Source organism: Polypterus senegalus, chromosome 14 (genome assembly GCF_016835505.1).
Source record: "Polypterus senegalus isolate Bchr_013 chromosome 14, ASM1683550v1, whole genome shotgun sequence".
In the NCBI taxonomy this organism is placed as follows: domain Eukaryota; kingdom Metazoa; phylum Chordata; class Cladistia; order Polypteriformes; family Polypteridae; genus Polypterus; species Polypterus senegalus.
Genome location: NC_053167.1, coordinates 141066726 through 141089078, shown reverse-complemented (window position 1 = coordinate 141089078; position 22353 = coordinate 141066726). Strand labels below are relative to the sequence as shown.

General features: G+C 42.9%; 1 protein-coding gene across 1 annotated transcript in view; it reads right to left on the bottom strand.

Annotated features, from left to right (window-relative positions):
* Nucleotides 1-1844: 1844 nt before the first annotated feature.
* Nucleotides 1845-22353, bottom strand: part of LOC120514690 (cytochrome P450 2J2-like) — a 58677-nt gene continuing 38168 nt past the window's right edge. The window contains exons 6-9 of the mRNA XM_039735191.1: nucleotides 21631-21769; nucleotides 16320-16507; nucleotides 5654-5795; nucleotides 1845-2677 (exon numbers count right to left, since the gene is read on the bottom strand). Of these exons, the coding sequence (XP_039591125.1) occupies nucleotides 2493-2677; nucleotides 5654-5795; nucleotides 16320-16507; nucleotides 21631-21769 (654 nt within the window). The 3' untranslated portion in view covers nucleotides 1845-2492. The remainder of the gene's footprint in view (nucleotides 2678-5653; nucleotides 5796-16319; nucleotides 16508-21630; nucleotides 21770-22353) is intronic.

Here is a 22353-nt window from a genome sequence, read left to right as displayed (position 1 = left end):
CAAAAGGCATTGTGGGTCACCAAACTGTTCTTAGATGGTTGGGAGAAGTTGCTCTCAGAGGATGCTTTGGTCCCATTCGTTATTCATGGCTGTGTTCTTAGGCCAAATTGTTAGTGAGCCCTGCACTGCCTTGGCTGACACGAATGGTCTCAGGATGCTTTTCTTGTTGGCCTGACACAGAGCTGATGGCAGTGCTCTTCACCTTTTCTTTTTTCCAGATGCCCCAAACAATCGGAAAGGGGATTTTATCAGACAAAACGACTTTCCCCCAGAAGTCCTCAGCAGTCCAATCCCAGAATATCAGTCTGTCCCTGATGTTTTTCTTGGCTTCTTTGCTGCCCTTCTTGACACCCACCAGGCCATCCTCCAAAAGTCTTCACCTCACTCACACCTGCCTGCTGCCATTCCTGAGTAAGCTCTGCACTGGTGGTTCCCCCCTCCTCCCGATCCCGAGCCATGAATAAAGAATGGGACCAAAACATCCTCCAAGAGCAACTTCTCCCAACCATCCAAGAACACTTTGGTGACCCACAGTGCCTTTTCCAGCATGATGGAGCACCAGGCCATAAGGCAACAATGACAACTAAGTGGCTCAGGGAACAAAACATCAAAATTTGGGTTCCATGGACAGGAAACTCCCCAGACCTTAATCCCATTGAGAACGTGTGGTCAGTCCTCAAGGTGTGGGGGGACAAACAAAAAAAATAAAATAAATAATAATTCTGACAAACTCCAACCATTGATTATGTAAGAATGGGCTGCCATCAGTCAGGATTGGGCCCAGATGTTGATTGCCAACCTGCCAGGGTGAATGGCAGAGGTCCTGGAAAAGAAAGAAGGGCCAACACTGCAAATATTGACTCTGCATAAACTTCATGTCATTGTCAATGAAAGCCTTTGAAACTTCTGAAATGCTTGTAATTCTACTTTAGTAGACCAGAGAAACATCTGACACAAAAGATCTAAAAACACTGAAGCAGCAAACTTTGTGAAAACCAACACTTGTGTCATTCTCAGAACTTTTGGCCACGACTGTACAAGTCACTGAGTCCAGAGCACAGGAACCTGCGGCAGGGTTTCACCGAGCCCATGGGAGTCATGTAGAAATAAAGCAGCCATCCACAAATTCCATGGATTATTTGAACAGAAAGGGGAGGTTTTCTCTAAGCATACAAGCCACCGGTGATTACAAGTGTTCATTAATTGACGTCGTAGTGAACTGGGCAGGTGGTGTTCATGACCAGAGACGTTCTTAGGCATACGCGAATTAGGCATCCGCGTAGGACCCCGACCGTGAGGGTGGCCCCTGTCATGCCTCTGGCACTGCAGCTGTCTGTGCCAGTCCCTCACGTCATGTGTCACGATACCCTCCTCATCCTAAATTTTATCGTTCTGAGTGGAAATTGGAGGGGAAGGGTAGTAGCAGCGGGCAATAGGCAGGGAATTGGGGGCGTAGTCGTGGGGCTGGGAATGTATAAATAGCGATCGCTCAGTCTGGATAAACCATTGCACAACGTGGATTGGTTACTGGTCATCTAAGGCCTTTTCCGGACGTTTTATTAGAATATCATTCTGAGCTTCTGGGGGCTCTGCCCCAAATGGGGCCTGCACATTTCTAAACAGCGTCAAGCCCCCAAACTGCTAAGAACGGCCCTGTCATGACGCCCGTATTTTCGCAAATTCTATGCTGAACACACCTTTGGGGAAAAAAAGGGCACTGGACATTAATCAAAAAATGACATTCCCTTTGTTATCTATACCTGTTTCGTGCTCTGGACGGTGGACTTTTGCATTTTCATGTGGATGGATATTTATTTTAAAAAGTGATGAGCATGTGGATGGGATTTTTTTTTTTTAGAACAAAGGAGGAAAACTCCCCGTTTTTTTAAAAAATACCCAGGTACGTGTGGACGAGACCTGAAAGGCATACAGAAAATGTGGAACAAAACGCAGAGTGAAGTTAAAGAATCATACAGCACTAAAGTAGAAAACAAACTCACTCGGAACGGCACATGGAAGATGTTTGGAATGGACGGGGTATCATTATTAGACTCACACAATACAGGGCTTAGGTGCTAGAAGGGACAAATCTAACACTGGGAATCTTTTTTTTTTTTTTTCCTACCATCTCCACCTTTTTCCAAATGGCCAGTCTCCCTCACATCATCTATGCTGCATCAGTAGCTCCCTGTAAATATTTTACTCCAAGTATGACCAGAAACGAGTCCTCTTCTGACCATCAGTATGGACTGTCCATAACTACTGAGGAGATAACCAAGGAGGCCACACACAGGAAAAGCTGTGGGACTGGATGGAGTTCATAAGGCCTGTGCTGACCAAGTAGTATCTACAACATTCTGCCATAGTAAAAAATAGTAGAGAATTAATTTTGATCTTTAAAGGAAGATGTGATTAATTTACATTTAATAAAAGGAACACTACTCTGAGTTAATGACACAAAAATGCTACCTCTTCTTAAAAACAGTAAGCGATTAATCCTGATCACGAGGAATGGCGCACATCTTGTATGGAACAGGATTGCGCGTGAATCCATTTCGAGCCTTCAGACTTGGCTCAACTCCAGCCGGGGCACGAAATGTGAACTTCTGAAGCAAAGACGTGAAGAACAGAAATACCTGCATGCGAGCAAGAGTCTCCCCAAGACAGGTCCTTTTACCTGGGAAAACAGAAGAGACGACGCAGTATAAACACAAAGAAGAAAAAACACAAAAGAAAACTCCAATCAAAGCTGGAAACAGCGGAACGACTTCGAAAAAATGAAATCACACAATCGTAATCAACTAAAGTCCAGAACTGAAGTATCTGCATCGGAGAGTTTAGGCCAGGGGTCTTTTCCCCTGAGAGCTCCTTTTACAAAATGAAAATGGCCGAGAGCTCCTCCTGTTTTCTAACGTTTCTTCTCGTCGCTTATTTCAACCCAAACAAACTGAATAAGCTCGTTTTGCCTGAACATTTGTAAAATGTCGGTGTCCACAACTCACATTTTGCATTAAAACATCACAAAAAAATATTGAGTTCACCTGCAAGTGCATTTTCTATGTCTGTGTGCATTTTCTCATGTATCTCACACTATTGAATGATGACAAAACAAAACAATGCAATTCCAAATCCACAGATATGACATATTCATTTGTCATTTTGTCACATGTCACTTTATTCACATGTCCAGTCGCATGTGTGATGTGTTTTTGAGTTAGTCAGATGACTGGCACTGAGGTGTACGGTGGAGTGGAGCCACTCAGGTTCATTCTGATGGAGTCGTTTAAATGTTCGTCTGTCAGTCGTGTTCTGAACTTTGACTTCATGACATTCACGTCAGACCCACTGAGGTATGGAGACCCAAACAAAGCAGACATTTTCAGAGCTGCAGCTTGGTGAAGATTCTTATAGTCACCCTTCTTATAGTCTACTAAGCTCCAGAAGTGCTGTTGAGACTTTAACTGCACATTATTCTGAAGGTTTACTAATATATAATATAAACTAGCAGGAGTACCCGGCGTTGCCCAGGAATCTATAACCGGTGAATTTCCCAAATGAATGAAACAGAACATAGAAATAGAACAAACAGTTTTCTGATTCACATTTTATTGTAACAGGTAATATAAGTGGTCATTCCAGAGCCTTCGGATACACTACATTTATTGTTTTCCCTTGTGGTGCGAAAATGAACGAATGGGTATACAGTATTAGCGAAACGCAGGACAATTATAACGTGTTTCATGGTATTGCAAATGGAATAAGCACCATAGTGAGATGAATTAACCTTATTTACAATACGTCGAAAAGCGAACAAATAGCACCAGTCAGTCAGAAAGAGCAACACTGAAATCGTACTGTGAGTCGGAAAGCGAGCAAATAGCAGCACAAATACGGAAAGCCAGTCAGGCGCACTGGGTCGTTCACGCTTTACATACGACAGTTTTCTTCACCCCTATGAAAACAGTCAGCCTTCTCATACTTGGACACTTCCGCCATCTCTTGGCAATTTAAAGAAACATGGGTGAAGAGTGACGCACAGGGGCCAAACGTGCCACTAGATGGTGCCGCCGTTAACGTCTGTTGCAACGTGCGGCCATCTTGTCGATGATAAGTACGGGGACGTGTGCCAAATGTTGTGTCGGTGAAAAGGTGCCCTGCGCTTCACCACGAACATTTTTCCCAACCAAACATACCCCATGACCTCCTCCTGGTCACAAAGGAGCCCCATCCCCAGTTTGGTGGCGATCGGACGCCCAGTGCAGATTTGTATGGCGGACAAACAAACATACATATGCACACACATATATACATCGACTCTGCTTTATATATTAGATATAAAATCCAATGTCTCTCCCTCTGTATGTCCGTCCGCTTTTCACGAGACAGCTACTTCACGGGTTTAGATCGGGTTTTTTTCTATAATTTGCTTGAACATTCCGGTGATTTTGTGACATCTCTCATTTCATTATGCATCATAGCTTGCGGTATCGATTTATTTGCGTTAATCCGAGAAACATGCAGCGGGCCGAGGGAAGGGGCCTTCTTCACTCACTCGCCAGCTTCGGGGCGTGTGCCTTAACTCTGCTTAGCTAGCGAACGAGAGAACAAATGAATTCAACATTGTTTGATATTTAAAATAAAGTGTTACTTGGGTCTTGATGAGTTTGAGTCCGGATATTCTCTTAAGTGTTCGCCACATAGAAAAGAGAGATTGCAATTCAGATTGTGGATCGTGATTTTGTGTTAAAAGGATCGTGATATGAATTTTTGGAAAGATCGTCAACCCCTAATTTGACTGATCAAGTTTTCAAATTTATGCAGGATTCATTAACCCTTTGGCGAGCTACTTGGAAAGGGATTGCGAGCTACCGGTAACTCGCGAGCGACGTGTTGGAGTCCCCTGGTTTAGAGTGACCAAAGATTAGGAAACCATGAACAATCTGCTGAAGCTGCAGGTCTGTGAGTAAATGCGCCGTGTAGTAAAGACAAGTTCATGACAAACACGTTGCACTGTTCACACCCAGTGCCAATATGTACATTTTTTAAAAGCAAGTATTTATTAAAATCAGTGCAAGCAGAGTCTCTAGGATTGTGAAGTGTTTTTTACCCTTTGTTGCACACATGCGCCTTGGGGACAACTTAAAGGCTCTGGTGATGGTAATTCCTCACCAATCCACAGGGTGGCACTGTTTTCTAACACCTCTTCTCTTCCTCCCTCCCTCCCTCTGCAGACAGGATGATTGACAGATTCCCCACCTCTGACATCACTCCCGTTGTCCCGCCTCTTCCTGCCTGGCCTGCATCTTGGCTAGTCGAATCTGAGTGTCATGTTTTTATGTTTGCAGAAAAGATTTTTCTTTACAATACACGGGGTCGCAATGTCACCCCAGATCTTTGGCTTGTCCTCTTTAAACACAGAAGAAGAACAACGTCTTAATGAATTGCACTGCATTTCTTGCCACTGCTAGTCCAACACATCGGACTTGGTTGACGTTTCCAGCTTTTTGGTCTACAAAAAAAACCAATGTGCCCAACTACTGGACTTTCCTGTTATTTCATCATAAGAAGTCAACTTCTATCTACTGGACATGACACTCATTAGGGAATTAACAAAAGCAAAGCAATGGAGACAACCAAAGTGAAGTGGCCCTACCTGTTAGAAAAGGCAAAAATGCATCCCTCCTGATGAACTTTCCATCCGAGTCGAGAAAGTGGTCCGGATTAAAAGAGTCAGGAGTCTCCCACTCACTCTTGTCGTTAAGCACAGATGACAGATTAATGACCACTTTAGTATCCTAGACAGGGCAACATTTTTAATTACTTTCTTATAGTAATAAAATAAAATAAAGATAAGAAGAAAAACGCAGACAGCCATTATTTAACGAGCTACTTTAAATGACTAAATTCTAAAGAGTGCTAATTCACGTTCTTATTCTCCTGTTTTCTATTCATTTCCATGTCTCTGTCAGACTTAACACTTTTGGATTAAAATGAACTTCTTTTTCAACTGTTTCTTAACTTACAATGGTAATTGGCTGAAACAAATGTCATTTTGCAAAGTCTTGAGCACTTCACAGCAAACACAATCTAAGGTCACTTCAGACGAAGGTGGGCCAAAAATTAGTCACACGTTATAAGCTTAAAATATGAGAGCAGACAGGTGAAGTGATATTTTGGCTTTACAGATACAACTAGCAACCTTTGACATGAAGTCCAGCTTATTAGCCATTACACTATGTAGGAGGGGAATGGGTATCCTGCTCGGGAAGGGTGATTTATTACCCGGATGAGAGGCCAGTGTGGAACGACAAGTGAATTGGCCGGCAGGACAGAGAAATAACTTTGCGCCAGGTCGGTATAACAGATGAACCAGTGGAAGCTGATAGTCGGGTGCTGTTCCATCCTCCATACACCAGGTGGCAGTGGTCCTCATATGGCAGCCCAGTCAGGACACCCTAAAGGGTACTTGGGAAATGGAGTCTGGAAGTACAGCCGTGTCGGGGTCCGTACATACCAGCAGAGGGCGTTGAAATAGAGAAACAGGACTTCTTCTGGTTGTGCAGGAATAGTTGGCATTCGCAGCAGAGTGTCGATTAAAACACTTGGAAAGTAAATTTCAAATTAAAACTTTAATATGCAGGTATAGATGTACATATCTTGATCTTGACTTTCAGAAAGCATTTGGTGAGGTGCCACATGAGAGGCTGGGCATCAAAACTAAAAGAAGTGGGAGTTCAGGGTGATGTTTTTAGATGGGTACAGAATTCGCTCAGACACAGGAAGGAGCGGGTGATGGTGTGAGGAACCTCATCAGAACTGGTCGATGTTAAGAGTGGTGACCAGCAGGGGGCAGCGCTGGGGCTGCTGCTATTTTTAATATATATAAATGATTTAGATCGGAATATCAGTGACAAGCTGGTTAAGTTTGCAGATGATACCACAATAGGTGGATTAGCAGATAATTTGGAATCTGTTATATCATCACAGAAGGACTTGGATAGCAGACAGGCTGGGGCAGATTTGTGGCAGATGAAATTTAATGTTAGTAAATGTAAAGAATTACACATTGGAAGTAAAAATGTGAGGTATGAATACACAATGGGCGATCGGGAAATCGAGAGTCCACCTTATGAGAAGGATTTAGGAGGTCACAGGATTTTAAGTCACAGGAGGTTCTGCTCAACCTTTATCACACACTGGTGAGGAATCATCTGGAGTTCTGGGTACAGTTTTCGTCTCCAGGCTACAAAAAGGACATAGCAGCACAAGAAAAGGTCCAGAGAAGAGCGACAAGGCTGATTCAGGGCTACAGGGGATGAGTTATGAGGAAAGATTAAGAGAGCTGAGCCTTTAAAGGAGATTGAGAGGAGATCTGACTGAAGTGTTTAAAGTTATGAAGGGAATTAGTCCAGTGGATCGAGACTTTGAAATGAGTTTAAGGAGACCATGGGGACATAGTTGGAAACTTGTTAAGGGTAAATTCTGCACAAACATTAGGAAGTTTTTCTTTACACAAAGAACGATAGACACTTGGAATGAGCGACCAAGTAGTGTGGTAGACAGTAAGACTTTAGGGACTTTCAAAACTCGACTTGATGTTTTTTTGGAAGAAATAAGAGGACAGGACTGGCGAGCTTTGTTGGGCTGAATGGCCTGTTATCATCTAGAATGTTCTAATGTTCTAATATAAGTGCGTGTGTGATCTACAATAATACAATAAAGCAGAACTATTCTTAATTCTAAAGTTACACATAAAGGAAAATAACATTGCAAAATCTTACACAAATATTAATCACAAAGTTGCAATACTGAAGTTGGCCGCTGTAACTAAAGGCACTATTGAGAAGCGTTTTACAGAGTTAATGAAATTACAAGCATAAGTATTAGAACTTTATTAATAAGTTAAACATTCTGAGTGAACAGGTGCCTTATAAGAACTGCACGGTCACTTTTAGGGCGGATGTCGACTTTTGTCGACAGGAGGGGTTGAGGGCGAATGTCGATTAAAGTCGACATCCAGGGATAGAGGGCGATAATCAGCTGTTAATGGCGACAAATCTCACTGTCACGTCACAGGCATTCCCTCTGTGCTTGGAGGAATGCTAGACTCGTTGACTCGGCAACTAATCCTAGCGTGTGCGTGAGATGCGAAATGTAACCAATGGCAAGATGGCATCGACATGTGACAAGGGAGCGAAGTGAGTGCAGAAAAGAAAACACTCGGCAGACGATGTTTTGCGCATTATCGCGGAGTCAGACTCTGATTTTTCAGAATCGGATTTTATTGACAGTGATCAGGAGATCGAGCAAGAGAGTGAGAAGCCGGCATCAGCCGATCGAACACCAGCCGATGCCGCGCCAGTGGATCTGCTGCCAGTTGAGCGCTTCGCGCAGCCGATGTATCTACGGCAAGGTTCGCGTGGGATAAATACACAGACATTGATCCGTTGAGAGCCGATCTGGCTATCGGACTTCACAAGACGGCATGGCTTGCTGTTGGACACGACAGATCACCAGCTGCTGTACTTCAGGCTGCTCTCTCCTGATGCTGCTTTTCAGCTACCGTCAGACGAGACAAACAGGTAGGCAGAGAAATTGTTTGAATCGCGGGCTGCGTTTGCATCGCATTCTCGTGAGTGTAAACTCACAACAAAAGACGAGATGAAGCGTGCTGTGGTATTACAAATAGAGATGGGACAGAACTGGTGATATAACTTCAGGGAGCATTGGTCCAAACGTGCTTTGTCCCCTGGTGGCTTTGGACAGGTTATGCAGCATGGTGATAGGTACGTGCTGCTGCTGCAAAGTTTGATTCACTTCTGTAATAAACAGAAGCAAATCCCATGGGGTGAGCCAGGCTATAATGCCATGCATAAAGTTCATAAAGTTTCAGAAGATGAAAAGAGGTGACAATACGGTTTTCATGCGGGCAGAAAACTTGGTGGCAGTGGAATGGCACGATGGCTTACTTTATCATAGTAACATGTTGGGTATTAATATGTCTTGGGTTTGGGGCTCAGTGGCACCTCTTTGTGATAACCACCCTAATAATCAGAAATGCATGACCTAGCACAGGGATTCCCAAACTCGGTCCTGTGGCTGCAGGTTTCTGTTCCAACTATCTTCCGTTTTTCACTGGACTCCTGGGCTAATTAAGTGAACTGTTATTTCCCAGATTCTGTGTTTTGGGAACAATATAGGAATTGAAAAAGTAAGCTTGGTAGAAATATCTCTTGTGACAGATTAGGTGCTTTTCTCGCACCCTTGTACCCTCGGACCACACGTCAGACACCAGATAATATATAATTATTTATTATAATAATAAAGTGCACAAAGCACGCTCCTCTCCACAATTCTCAAATGAACAATACAATAATCCAATAAACCAATCCTCCACTCCCAGACGCTTAGCCACCCTGCCTCCCAACTCAGCTCACCGTCTGGGAGCTCCCACAGTCCTTTTATATCCCCGACCCGAAGTGTTCCCAATCCAACAGTCCATAAGTCCTTATTCCTTCCGGGTCAGGGTAAACAATGCTTTTTCTCACCCCGGAAGCCCGTCGCTCTTCCTATGACGAACTTCCGGGTCATAGAACTCTTCGGTCCTCCCTGCAGCTCCCTCTCGTGGCCCCATGGCATCCAGCAGGGCGGTGCATAAAAACTCCATTGTCCATGATGCCCTGCTGGTCGTCTGGGGACCTCCATTCTGCAAGGAGGGCTCCACCTGGCGGCTTGGGGGTATTGACCGGGATAAACAGCCGGCCATCCTCCACACTCTCTATTATATAAAAACAAACCCTGGGACAAGACAAGACTTTTTCAAAGAGAGAATTTCAAGTCCCCCGAGACCAGACTTTGTGCCAAGAGATTTAACCAGCTTATAATCAGCCCGGACCAAGTGGAATTGAAAACCTAGCGGGTCCAAATGGGGGCGGAAATAAAAGACAAAGAGTAGAAGACAAAGTAGAACGCCATAAAGAGGTTCAAAAATGTTGGTGCGATAGACATGCAGAGCAGGTTAGAGATTATGAAAGTACTAAAATTTGAAAGTCTCAAAAAACTGACAGTAAAGATCTCATTAGAGCTAACAAACGGAAATTATTACTCGCTGAAATAACAGAACAGGGAAAAGAGATCGAATATATGGACAGAGGTGATATGACAGAAGTATATGCAGCCATTGTTCGGCTTTAAAGTTTAGTCGAAGACTTGTTGATCGTCTAATTCGTGTTGCCATTAGGGAAAAGTAGCGTTTCTTCCCAATGAAGAGGCGTATCCACGAGAATGAAAAGATTTATTATTTGGTGAAAGTGAAATCCACAAAGACTACAGGTAAAATATCCGAATGTACAATAATCTGTTTGCAATTGCAACATTCAATGCTCAATATGTAGAATTACACGTTTCAGGACTACACGCTATGAGAAGCTGCGGTCCCACAACACTTAAAGCTACGACGAGTTTAATTTCAAAGAAATTTGGGCAGGTTTATATTTAGGATCACAGAGAAGCGATGCAACATGGAATCGAAAGAGTTAAACGACTGGACGTATTAGAAATTCTACAGCCAATAATGGATACAAATCCATACGTCTTTACACGAAATTTATCTGAAAACCACGGACAAAAAAGTTTTCTTGGATTTCTATATGAATCCGTAAGATCACGCTCGCATGTATAATAAACCAACATGTGACGAATTGTCAGTGATAATAGTTTTGAAAGACAGAGATATCAAAGACAGAGTTAATATACGTGTTTATCCAAAAGCACAGCGGCAGATCCGGGAAATGACCTGCGAGTACGGCGAGTGAAGGGAGCAGAGGGTAGAGCCCCCTAGTATATATATATATATATATATATATTAAAATGTACTAAGCAGTTATATGGGAATAATGTATTTTTTTCTTTTTTTACAATATTTTCATCTTGATGTTCATTCTACTTTTCTAATGTTTAATTAATTTATTATTTACTAATTACTGGGTCTGATGCTAAAGTAGTCTTTCATGATTCAGTGTCTGCTCTGCTAGTTTTTTAATTGTCATTGTTAGGAAACAATGAAGGGAGCAAATTGCACAGAGAAAGGGAAATCAACAAAGGAGAGTTTAAATTTATAGAAAAAACAGAAATATTTCTAAACGCCTTTATAAATGAAAAAAATCATGCTGTGGTACTTTTCTGAATGTAGAATAAGAGAAAAGGAAAAAAACAATACCAGCTAATTAATTGAGGTCCATGTTATCAGTTGTTGTCACTGATTATGAATCTGGTTGGAAGAAAAACCTGCAGCCACCGGGGGTCCCCAGGACCGAGTTTGGGAATCCCTAACCTAGAGGATTTCCTAGGACAAAGCTTTGTACAATTCTACAATAGTATACACATTTTGATAGATCTCATAATTTTATGTTTGCATTTGTAAACCTTATTTAACAGCTCGAAGCCCGTCTACGGTGAAGCGTGCTGTGTGCTGTCAACGCATGCGATTGGGCTCAGGGGATAGTAATTACCCTCCGAGCCAGGTGTTGGCGCTGTCATTAAAATGTGTCTCTTCTACCACCCTCTGCAGAAAGAATGATTGACGGACTGGCCTCCGATGACGCCACTTCCGGTTTCCACTCTACCGAACCCGCCTTTTCCTCTCAGTTTCCTGTATAAACTGCCATCTTGGGACATTCAGGTAAATGTCTGACTGAAGAAGACTTGTTTAGTTCTTTTTTATTTTTGACAACATCATTCTAATAAATGATGACTACTTTGGTGCCCCAAAACTTTATACTCTCTTTTTGTCTGTTCTTTTATAGTGCAAATAAAATGCACTCAACATTAACAATAGTTTGAAGGTCTTGTAATAATTCAGCACATAAAATCTAATAAAAAAAGCAGAATGTGTGTTGTCACACACATGCGAGAAGGAGGACATTGTATGGACCAAGTGAGGGTAATTCCACACCAAGCCATGGGTGCGCTAAACCTTTGTCTGTTGTCTCTGCAGACCAAACACAGGAAAACCTGTTTGATTCAACCTTGAAGACATCACTTCCAGTGCCGGTGCCCAGAAGCACGTCATTTCTGGTTCCGTTATATCACTTCTGGTCCTGGCCTTTAAAGCCGCCATTTTCTCAATAGTAATTCAGTTCAGTTGGGAGCTCAGCCAGGACCAATATATGGGTGGCTGCCGCAAACTTTTTTCCTGTGTTGACGCTGATTATTTTCACAATTTTCTGTCTAAGGAGACAACATCAGGTCTCCTCAAGTGGTAATTCCACACGGAGCCAGGCGTTGGTGTTGTCTTTTAATATCTCTGCTCTTCCTCTATTTGCAGACCAGAAGACTGACGGTCGAAAGACTTCTGATGTCAGTCGTGGCTTTCAGTCACCTGAGCTCACCATTTCCTGCCAGTTTCCTTTATATCCACCGTCACCGCCATCTTGATTCAGCCTGCGTCAAGACACGCATCTGAAAAGATGTCTTCTCTATAACTTTAAAAACCGTTTTTTGTGCAACAACCATTCAATTATACGGTGTGGCGGACGGCCCTGTCATGGAAGGGAGAGAGCATATTCAGGGTATTACCTCACCCGGAACACTAGAGGGCAGCCACGGGTTTGGAACATGGAAGCTCAAACCTGCTGGGGCCCATCATAGACCTATATAGATAGACGCCGCGTTCACTGTGTTGCCCAGTCGACACGATACGTCAACGCGTCTGCCCTACTGCGAGTGGCAAAAGTGCCATTTAAACTAATACAGGTAGACATGGAAACTGGGTTTTCTGATGAAAAAACAATAACGTTTAAAACTGTATCTTTTACATATTTGGCGAATCGTTTAAATGCACTTATTTATATCCATTTCTAAACTAATAATGGCAATTATTAAATAATAATAATAATAATTATTAATATTAAATAATTCCTCCCATGTAACATTTCTCGGGCTGCCTTCTTCCATCTCCGACACATTTCTAGACTTCGTCCTGTTCTTACCCAACACAGTACTGAAGTATCGGTTAATGCCCGAGTCACCTCACGTGTAGATTACTGTAATGCTATTCTATCTGGCATCCCACAAAAACGTATCCATCGCTTACAACTTCTTCAAAATTTTGCTGCCAGGATGATAACCTGCTGTTCTAAATCCACTGCATACATCACACCGATTCTCTCTCGACTTCACTGGCTCTCTGTTAACTACAGAATCCGATACACAACCCCGCTCTGAACATTTAAAGCTCTCCACAACCTCACTGATCTCCTCCAGACTGACACTCCTCTCCCTCACTCAGATCCTGATCTGCAGCTCGACTTTCTGTACCACACGTCAGACTCAGTGCTGTGGGAGCTCGAGCGTCTCTCCTGGTGCTCCTCAACTCGGGAATTCTCTTCCCTCTCATATCCGTCAGCTCGATTCAATAACACATTTTCAAACTGCCCTCAAAACGTATCTTTTCAAACTGGCATACCAATTGTGAATTTTGCACTGTTACTGCCAGTTATCTTTGTTTGTTTGCTAATTATTGCTTTTTGATTTATCATTCTCTTCTTTTAATTTTACTAATGTTGTTTAATTTAATTGTAAGGGGACCTTGAGTGCTAAGATTATAAAATGGGATTTTCTGATGGCCAAATATATCCAAAACAATTGTTCAGCCTTACCTATGAAATGTAATCACCCGGGATCTGGTTTGGAGCGTACAGCGGTTTGTATAATCCCAAGCAACACATGCGTGAGGCATCTTTATCAACTACTTCACTTCACAGCAGTGCCACTCGCAATATGGTGGCGACGTTGACGTACAATGCTGCTGGTCATGCGGCTTCTAGTAATTCTATGTCTATGGGGCCCATGGCCACCACCAGGGGGCGCCTGGATGATTGCTGAACCTTGAGATCGCCACAGCCGGAAATGCTGCCAGAAGATGAGCACAGAGCACCTGGAGCACTTCCGAATGCCCTATAAAAGGGTGCCGCCTCACTCCATTGAGGGAGCCGGAGTTGGGAGGGGGTGGATGAAGCTTTCCAGGAGGAGTGGAGGCAGAAGGACAAAGAAAGAAAGAAAGAAAGAAAGAAAGAAAGAAAGAAAGAAAGAAAGAAAGAAAGAAAGAATGTGTGTTTGTGTACTGTGCTGTGTTGGTGGGAGCGAAAAAGAGAAAAGCGCCTCCCCATTCAAACAAACATGTGCTGTGCTGGACTTGCGGTTCTGTGGCTGCTGTGTCCAGGGTTTGGGGAGCTGTACGCCCCCTGGTTACCACAACAGGGATGACCATTTAGTGTCCCAAACCTTTAAAATCTCTTTTGTATCCTTCTTACTGTTTCTCCAGTAAGCAAATTCTCACCATTGTCTCTGCCATTTGCACAGGAGGAGACCATAGACTCGGTTTCATCCTGAACGTTTTTACCTGGAGGAACGTTACTTAGTTAATCACAACTGTGCTTCATTAGGGGTGGCCCACTAAAGGGGGCAATTTTGAGACTTGGCAATGACATGCAAAGTTGCTCCCCATGGTGGGTTTAATCGGTGAAATTTTATTTTGGGGCAAAAAAATTTCCCCCTTGGGAATTTAATTAGTGGCCACCTGGGCACTTTATTTCACCCTCGATAGCATCAGGTAACGTTCCTAGCATTCTGTACAATCCTGCTCAAACTTCTAAGAGCATCACCATCGGCACTAGGAATACGATGAACTGACTCCTATTAAAAGAAACTGCTCAGAAAAATTAAAGGAACACTTTGAAAACACATCATCTGTAAATGGGAAAAAATCCTGCTGGCTATCTCTACTGATATGGACTGGGTAATGTATTAGGAACGAAAGGATGGCACATCGTTTGATGGAAATGAAAATGGTCAACCTATAAAGGGCTGAATTCAAAGACACCCCGAAAATCAAAGTGAAACAATGATACGGCAGGCTAGTCCATTTGGCCGAAATCTCATTGCAGCAACTCCAAATCATACTCAGTACTTTGTTTGGCCCCCATGTGCATGTATGCATGCCTGACAATGTATATACTCCTAATGAGATGACGGATGGTGTCCTGGGGGATCTCCTCCCTGATCTGGACCAGAGCATCACTGAGCTCCTGGACAGTCTGAGGTGCAACCTGGTGGCGTCGGATGGACCGAAACAGAATGTCCCACCCGGAGGTGTTCTATTGGATTGAGTTCAGGCGAGTGAGTGTGGGGGCCAGTCAATGGTATCGATTCCTTCAACCTCCAGGAACTGCCTGCATACTCTCACCACATGAGGCTGGGCATTGTCGTGCACCAGGAGGAACCAGCATAGGGTCTGACAATGGGTCCAAGGATTTCATCTGGATAATTTCACCCCGATACTTAATGGCAGTCCTGCGGTGCCGTTGTCTAGCCTGTAGAGGTCTGTGCGTCCCACCATGGATTTACCTCCCCAGATATACCATCAGTGACCCCCCCACCAAACCGGTCATACTGAACGATGTCACAGGCAGCATAACGTTCTCCATAGCTTCTCCAGACCCTTTCACGTCTGTCACATGTGCTCAGGGTTAACCTGCTCTCATCCGTGAAAAGCACAGGGCGCCCGCCAGTGGTGGACCTGCCAATTCTGGTATTCTATGGCAAATGCAATCGAGTTCCATGGTGCCCACTAGATGATGTTGGGCCCTCAGGCCACCCTCATGAAGTCTGTTTCTGATTGTTTGCTCAGAGACATTCACACCAGTGGCCTGCTTGCTGGAGGTCATTTTGTAGGCTCTGGCAGCACTCATCATGTTCCTCTTTGCCCAAAGGAGCAAATACTGGCGGGTCCTGCTGATGGGTTAAGGACCTTCTACGAGGGGCCCTGTCCAGCTCTCCTCGAGTAACTGCCTGTCTGTCTCCTGGAATCTCCTCCATGCCCTTGATACTGTACTGGGAGAAACAGCAAACCTACTGGCAATGCCACGTATTGATGGAGAAGTTGGACTACCTGTGCCAGCTCTGTAGGGTCCAGGTATCACTTCATGCTACCAGTGGTGAAACTGCCTATAGCCAAATGCAAAACGAGTGACAAAACAGATGAGAAGGGAAAAATGTCAGTGGCCTCCCTCCACCTGTTAAACCATTCATTTCTGTTTTTGGGGGTCGTCTCATTGTTGTCCCCCTCTAGTGCACCAAAGCAGCTGAAACGGATGAACAATCCCCTCTGCTACTTAACTGACCAGATCAACAGACCACAAGTTTCACTGACTTGATGCTATATTCTCCTTCAAAAGGGTTCCTTTCATTTTTTTTAGCAGCTTAACATTTCTTTTCCTCTTTTGTTTTAATGAATAAATGCATGCCAAATGTTTTGTTACCTTTGGTATCAGATATCCTCCAAGGCTGATATCGTCACTTGTTATTCTGGTCAGACTGAGGGGGATCACATTGCCCATCCTAAGCACCTCACAAATGACTGCCTCTGTGAATGGCATCTGAGGTCTCTTGTCCATCGATGGAGGGCCGTCTTGTCCCATAACACTTTCGATTTCAGTTTGAACCTTTTCTAAATGAGACAATGCAGAAAGACAGAGAGAGAGAGAGAGAGAGATGGTCAGATCATAAATCCATCACTTTGCTGTTTTTGCGATCTGTGGAATATCCCCACTTGACTAAACAAGACCCATTTACACTTATTTATTTGGCTGACACTTTTATCTAAAGCGACTTACAAAATTTGAGATATAATTAGTTGCATTTCTTTTCTTTTTCCAATTGGGGCACAGGTGGGTCACAAGGTGTCATTGGTGGGATTTGAACCCACAACCTCAGGATTTGAAGTGCAAAGCCATAACCACTGCACCACACTGCCAAAAACTGAAATGTAAACCCCACTTAAAATAACTCACAGACATGTAATTATAACTTCTTATTCTTTAGCAGCTTTAATAATAACTAAATCTTAATCTTATAGACAGAGAATGAGAAAGGATAATAAAATAGGGCGACATATTAATGAGAAGTGTGTTAAGCATCAATGAAAGAGTGCAGTTTAACTTGATGTTATGGCGCTTTTCCACTGCATAGTACGGCACGACACGGTTCAGTTCAGCTCACTTTTGGGGGGTTTTCCACTGGGAACCGTACCTGGTCCTTTTTTTAGTACCACCTCAGCCGAGGTTCCAAGCGCGTCGAACCGTTACCAAAACGTGACGTGTAAACTCTGCTGGTCACTGATTGGCCGGAGAAAATCGTCATTACTGCGTCACTGAACTTGCGACACAAGACACAACAGACCCGCTAGATTTTTAGCACAGCCAGCGAAGGTTCGGACGCACCATTTTGTTTTAACCAAAAATGGCTGTTTCGTGGTCGGATCCAGCGAGAGCTGGATGGGGCGACACGGAATGAAAAAGTTTTTCAGGAGGTCGGCGCAACTATAACGACATGTGAATAATCCCGCTCACTCTAAAGCGGTACTAAACTGCAGTCGAACGCAAAACCGAGCCGAACTGAGCCGAACCAAGGTGAGCTGTACTGAACCGTACTGTGCCGTACTATGCAGTGGAAAAGCGCCATAACAGACACCATGCATGGCCGGGCATCCCTTCCGGGATATGTTCCAGTCCATTGCCTGGGGGGTAAGCAAAAAAGCAGGAAGAAAGGATATTCCCTGCCAGACATCTACTTATGCTAGCTCAGGTTCCTTACCTGGCCAGGAGGCCAATAACTCATAATGGTAGAATCAGGCGAGTTAAACTGGCTCAAACTACTTGCTTCCCCTGATAGCAGCATCCCTGGGTTTGGATTCCCACAGGGCATGCTGGGACTTGTAGTCTCATGGGGCAGCCCTGTCGGGTTTTTGTGGGGAGCTGCTGGGATTAGCACAAGGGGTATTCTTCTGTTTGACCCAGCAGGCTATCCACAGGCACTGGAAGTGCTCCCCAGTCATTGATGGAAGATGGACAAATCTCACCTGGGAGGAGCAGAGGAGAAGAATGAAAGAAAGACAAAAAAAGAATTGTGTTGTGCTTGTGTCGCTATCACAAGGAAGCCTTTGTAAGCTCTTATATTTACCATAAGGTTTTCATTTACATCTGGGAATTGTGTCTGTGAGGTTTGAGGTGCTTCCACGTCCCCTACTGGCCACAATGGTCATATCACCTGGCTTACATTTTGATGGATGGCGAGTACAAATGATCAAAGTCAAAGTGAACTTTATTGTCATCTCATATACAAGTATACAGATAGACAAAATTTAAATTTAAAATTCAAACACAAACAAGGCATTGTGCAAAGACAAGACAAAGAAGTAGCAGCAATACTGACGTGTAGTTAGCAATATGAATATTAATGCAATGTATGGTTTTAGCAATCTAGATACATAAATATAGAATACAATAGAATGCCTTTTATTGTCACTATACACATGTACAAAGAGATTAAAAGCAGCTCCTTCAGTGCAGATATAAATGTAGAACACAACAAGTAAATAAACAAATGGTGCAAAAAAGTTCTGCGACGCTATATATATATGGAAAGAATAATAACTATTACACTATTGGGTTATTGCACATTATTCAAATATTGCACAATAATGATGATCATGTGCAGTGAGTAGTGGATGTTGGACCCTAAGAGTAATGATATTGCACCGTTATTATCAGCACCATTTAGATATTGCACAGCTGATGGACAGAAGGAAGTCCAGGGATTGGGGGGTTAGACTGTGTACTCAGTGCATGTGTGAGTTTAGAATGGTTATGGCTTTTGGGAAAAAACTGTTCTTGAGTCCGTTTGTCCTTGTTGTGATGCACCTGTAGTGCCTCCCTGAGGGCAGCAGGTCAAACAGATCAGAGCCAGGGTGGGAGCTGTCCTTGATGATGTTTTCTGCTCTGCAGAGGCAGCGGGAGGTGTAAATGTCCATCAATGATCTTCTGTGCTGCCTTCACTACTCTCTGTAGCCTCTCCTTGTCTGCCATGGGGCAGCTGCTGTACCCTACTGTGATACAGTACGTCAGCAGGCTCTTGATGGACGAGCGGTAGAAGGTCAGTAGCAGGTTGGAGTCCAGGTTGTACTTTCTGAGGACCCTCAGGAGGTGTAACCGCTGCTGAGCCTTCTTGATGACTGCTGTCATGTTGTCAGCAGAGATAAGGACGCAGAGAAACCGGAAGGTATGGACCCTCTCCACACACTCACCATTGATGTAAAGGGGGCTAGGTCAGTGCTGTGCATCCTGAAGTCGACAATGATCTCCTTGGTTTTCCTGGTAGATTTACCTGATTTACGTAAAATAATTTCTCAGCTGAGACCCTCCACCTGTGTCCTTGACCCGATACCAACAAGGTTTTTCAAAGAAGTATCAGGCGTGCTAATTGATAATATTCTTGACATAGTAAACTCGTCATTAGATACGGGGGTCTTCCCAGACTGTCTTAAGACTGCTGTAGTTAAACTCCTACTTAAGAAACATAATCTCGACCCCTTGGCTCTTTAAAATTTTAGACCCATCTCTAACCTGCCTTTCTTAAGTAAAATTCTAGAGAAGGCAGTCATTATGCAGTTAAATGACCACCTCAATAAACCTGCTTTTCTTGATAAATTTCAGTCGGGTTTTAGAACAAATCACAGCACAGAAACTGCACTCGTTAAAGTAGTAAATGACTTGCGGGTGAATGCAGACAGAGGCCATTTATCTGTTCTCATCCTCTTAGATCTGAGTGCTGCATTTGACACCATTGATCACGACATTCTTAGAAATCCACTTTGTCAATGGGTGGGCCTCTCTGGCAGGGTCTTAAATTTGTTTGAACCCTACCTGACAGGTAGAAAATTCTTTGATAGTTGTGGTAATTATACTTCAAAGACCCCTGATGTTCTATATGGTGGACCACAAGACTCTATTCAGGGTCCACTGCTCTTTTCAATCTACATGCTTCTGTTAGGTCAGATAATCTCAAGGCACAACGTGAGCTACCAGAGCTATGCTGATGACACACAGCTGTACTTATCAATAGCACCTGATGACCCCGACTCTCTCGATTCACTAACACAATGTCTTACTGGTATTTCTGATTGGATGAATAGTAATTTTCTCAAGCTAAATAAAGAGAAAACAGAAATTTTAGTGATTGGCAATAATGGATATAATGAGATTATTAGAAATAAACTTGATGCATTAGGATTAAAAGTCAAGACAGAGGTAAAGAACTTAGGGGTAATTGTTGACTCTGACCTGAATTTTAAATCGCATATTAATCAGATCATTAGGACAGCATTTTTTCACTTAAGAAACATAAGTAAAGTTAGATCTCTTATATCACTGAAAGATGCTGAGAAATGAGTTCACGCTTTGGTTTTCAGTCGACTAGATTACTGTAACGCACTCCTCTCAGGACTACCCAAAAAAGACGTCAATCGTTTGCACCGAGTGCAGAATGCAGCTGCTAGAATCCTAACTAGGAAAAGAAAATCCGAGCACATCTCTCCAGTTTTGATGTCACTACACTGGTTACCTGTGTCATTCAGAATTGACTTTAACATATTTCTTATGGTTTACAAAGCCTTAAATAATCTGCTTCTTCTTATATATCAGAATGTCTGACATCTGATATTCCAAATCGTAACCTTAGATCTTCAAATGAGTGTCTCCTTAGAATACCAAGAGCAAAACTTAAAAGAAGTGGTGAGGCGGGCGGGCAACCTTCTGCTGTTATGCACCTAAAATCTGGAATAGCCTGCCAATAGGAATTCACCAGGCTGATACAGTAGAGCACTTTAAAACACTGCTGAAAACACATTACTGTAACATGGCTTTCTGATAACTTCACCTTCATCTAATCATGATACTCTGTATATTCATTATAATTACTATTCATGGTGGCTCTAAAATCCATACTGACCCCTACTCTCTCTTCTGTTTCTTTTCCCAGTTTTCTGTGGTGACGACCTGCACCATCACCACCTAATCAAAGCACCGTGATGTTCCTACATTGATAGATTAAAATCCAGAAGTCTACATGACCATCATCATCATCAAGCCCTTCCATAAGAACCCTAAATCCAAAGAGGACTGTTTCATTTATGTGAGGTAGAATGCCCAGAGGGGACTGGGTGGTCTTGTGGCCTCAGAACCCCTGCAGATTTTATTTTTTCTCCGGCCGACTGGAGTTTTTTTTTTGTTTTTTCAGTCCTCCCTGGCCATCGGACCACCTTACTCTTATTCTATGTTAATTAGTGTTCTCTTATTTTAATTCTTACTTTGTCTTTTTATTTCTCTTTTCTTCATCATGTAAAGCACTTTGAGCTACATTATTTGTATGAAAATGTGCGACAGAAATAAATGTTGTATTCTTTTCTTAAGAGACGTGTGAGTTTTTTTTCCACATTAATCCTGTTTCTCATGGTTTGTAGATCATTGGTCTAAATTTATAATCCAGCTGGGTACATCAACAGGAAACGTAGTACTAAGCAAAATATCGAAAAATGATTATACCATAAAACGTAACATTTTCTCTTAAGGGTTATATAAAATAACAAAAAAATGCATTTATCATAGTGAATAATAAAATAACAGCACCAGCCATTAAGCATAAGCTCAGAAGGGTATGAGACTCAGACACATGCTAGGTGCACATTGGACTCAACTCTTACACAAGATGCTGTAACGAGACACCGTGTGAACAAACCTTGCACATCTGGGTATTTCACCATGAACAGCAGAGCCCAGAGGATTGTCGTCGCAGTGGTCTCACTCCCAGCTACAAACAGATCAAAGACCGTTGCAGTAAGGGTCCCTTCGGTGAATCCAGCGACGTCACTGTTGCCCTGAAGAAAAAAAAAAAGTAAAAGCATGTTTTGTGAGCAAGCACGAGGACGGTATGACATTTGTAATACACCGTTAATTTCTTTATTAATGCTGGGCAACACGTTTTCATAAAAGCTGGTGCTCTTTAACCTCATCAGACTAGTATTGTGCCATAAAGGTTTGACAGTATTCCCTGTAAAAAATAAAAGAACACTCACATTTTTTTTTTTTTTTAATAAAAGATCTGCACTATATAATTTTAAGCAGATACAGGGGGATGCAAACATTTGGGCAACCTTGTTAATAGTCATTATTTTCCTGTATAAATCGTTGGTTGTTACGATAAAAAATGTCAGTTAAATATATCATATAGGAGACACACACAGTGATATTTGAGAAGTGAAATGAAGTTTATTGGATTTACAGAAAGTGTGCAATAATTGTTCAAACAAAATCAAGCAGGTGCATACATTTGGGCACCACAAAAAAGAAATGAAATCAATATTTAGTAGATCGGCCTTTTGCCGAAATTCCAGCCTCTAAACGCTTCCTGTAGGTTCCAATGAGAGTCTGGATTGTGGTTGAAGGTATTTTGGACCATTCC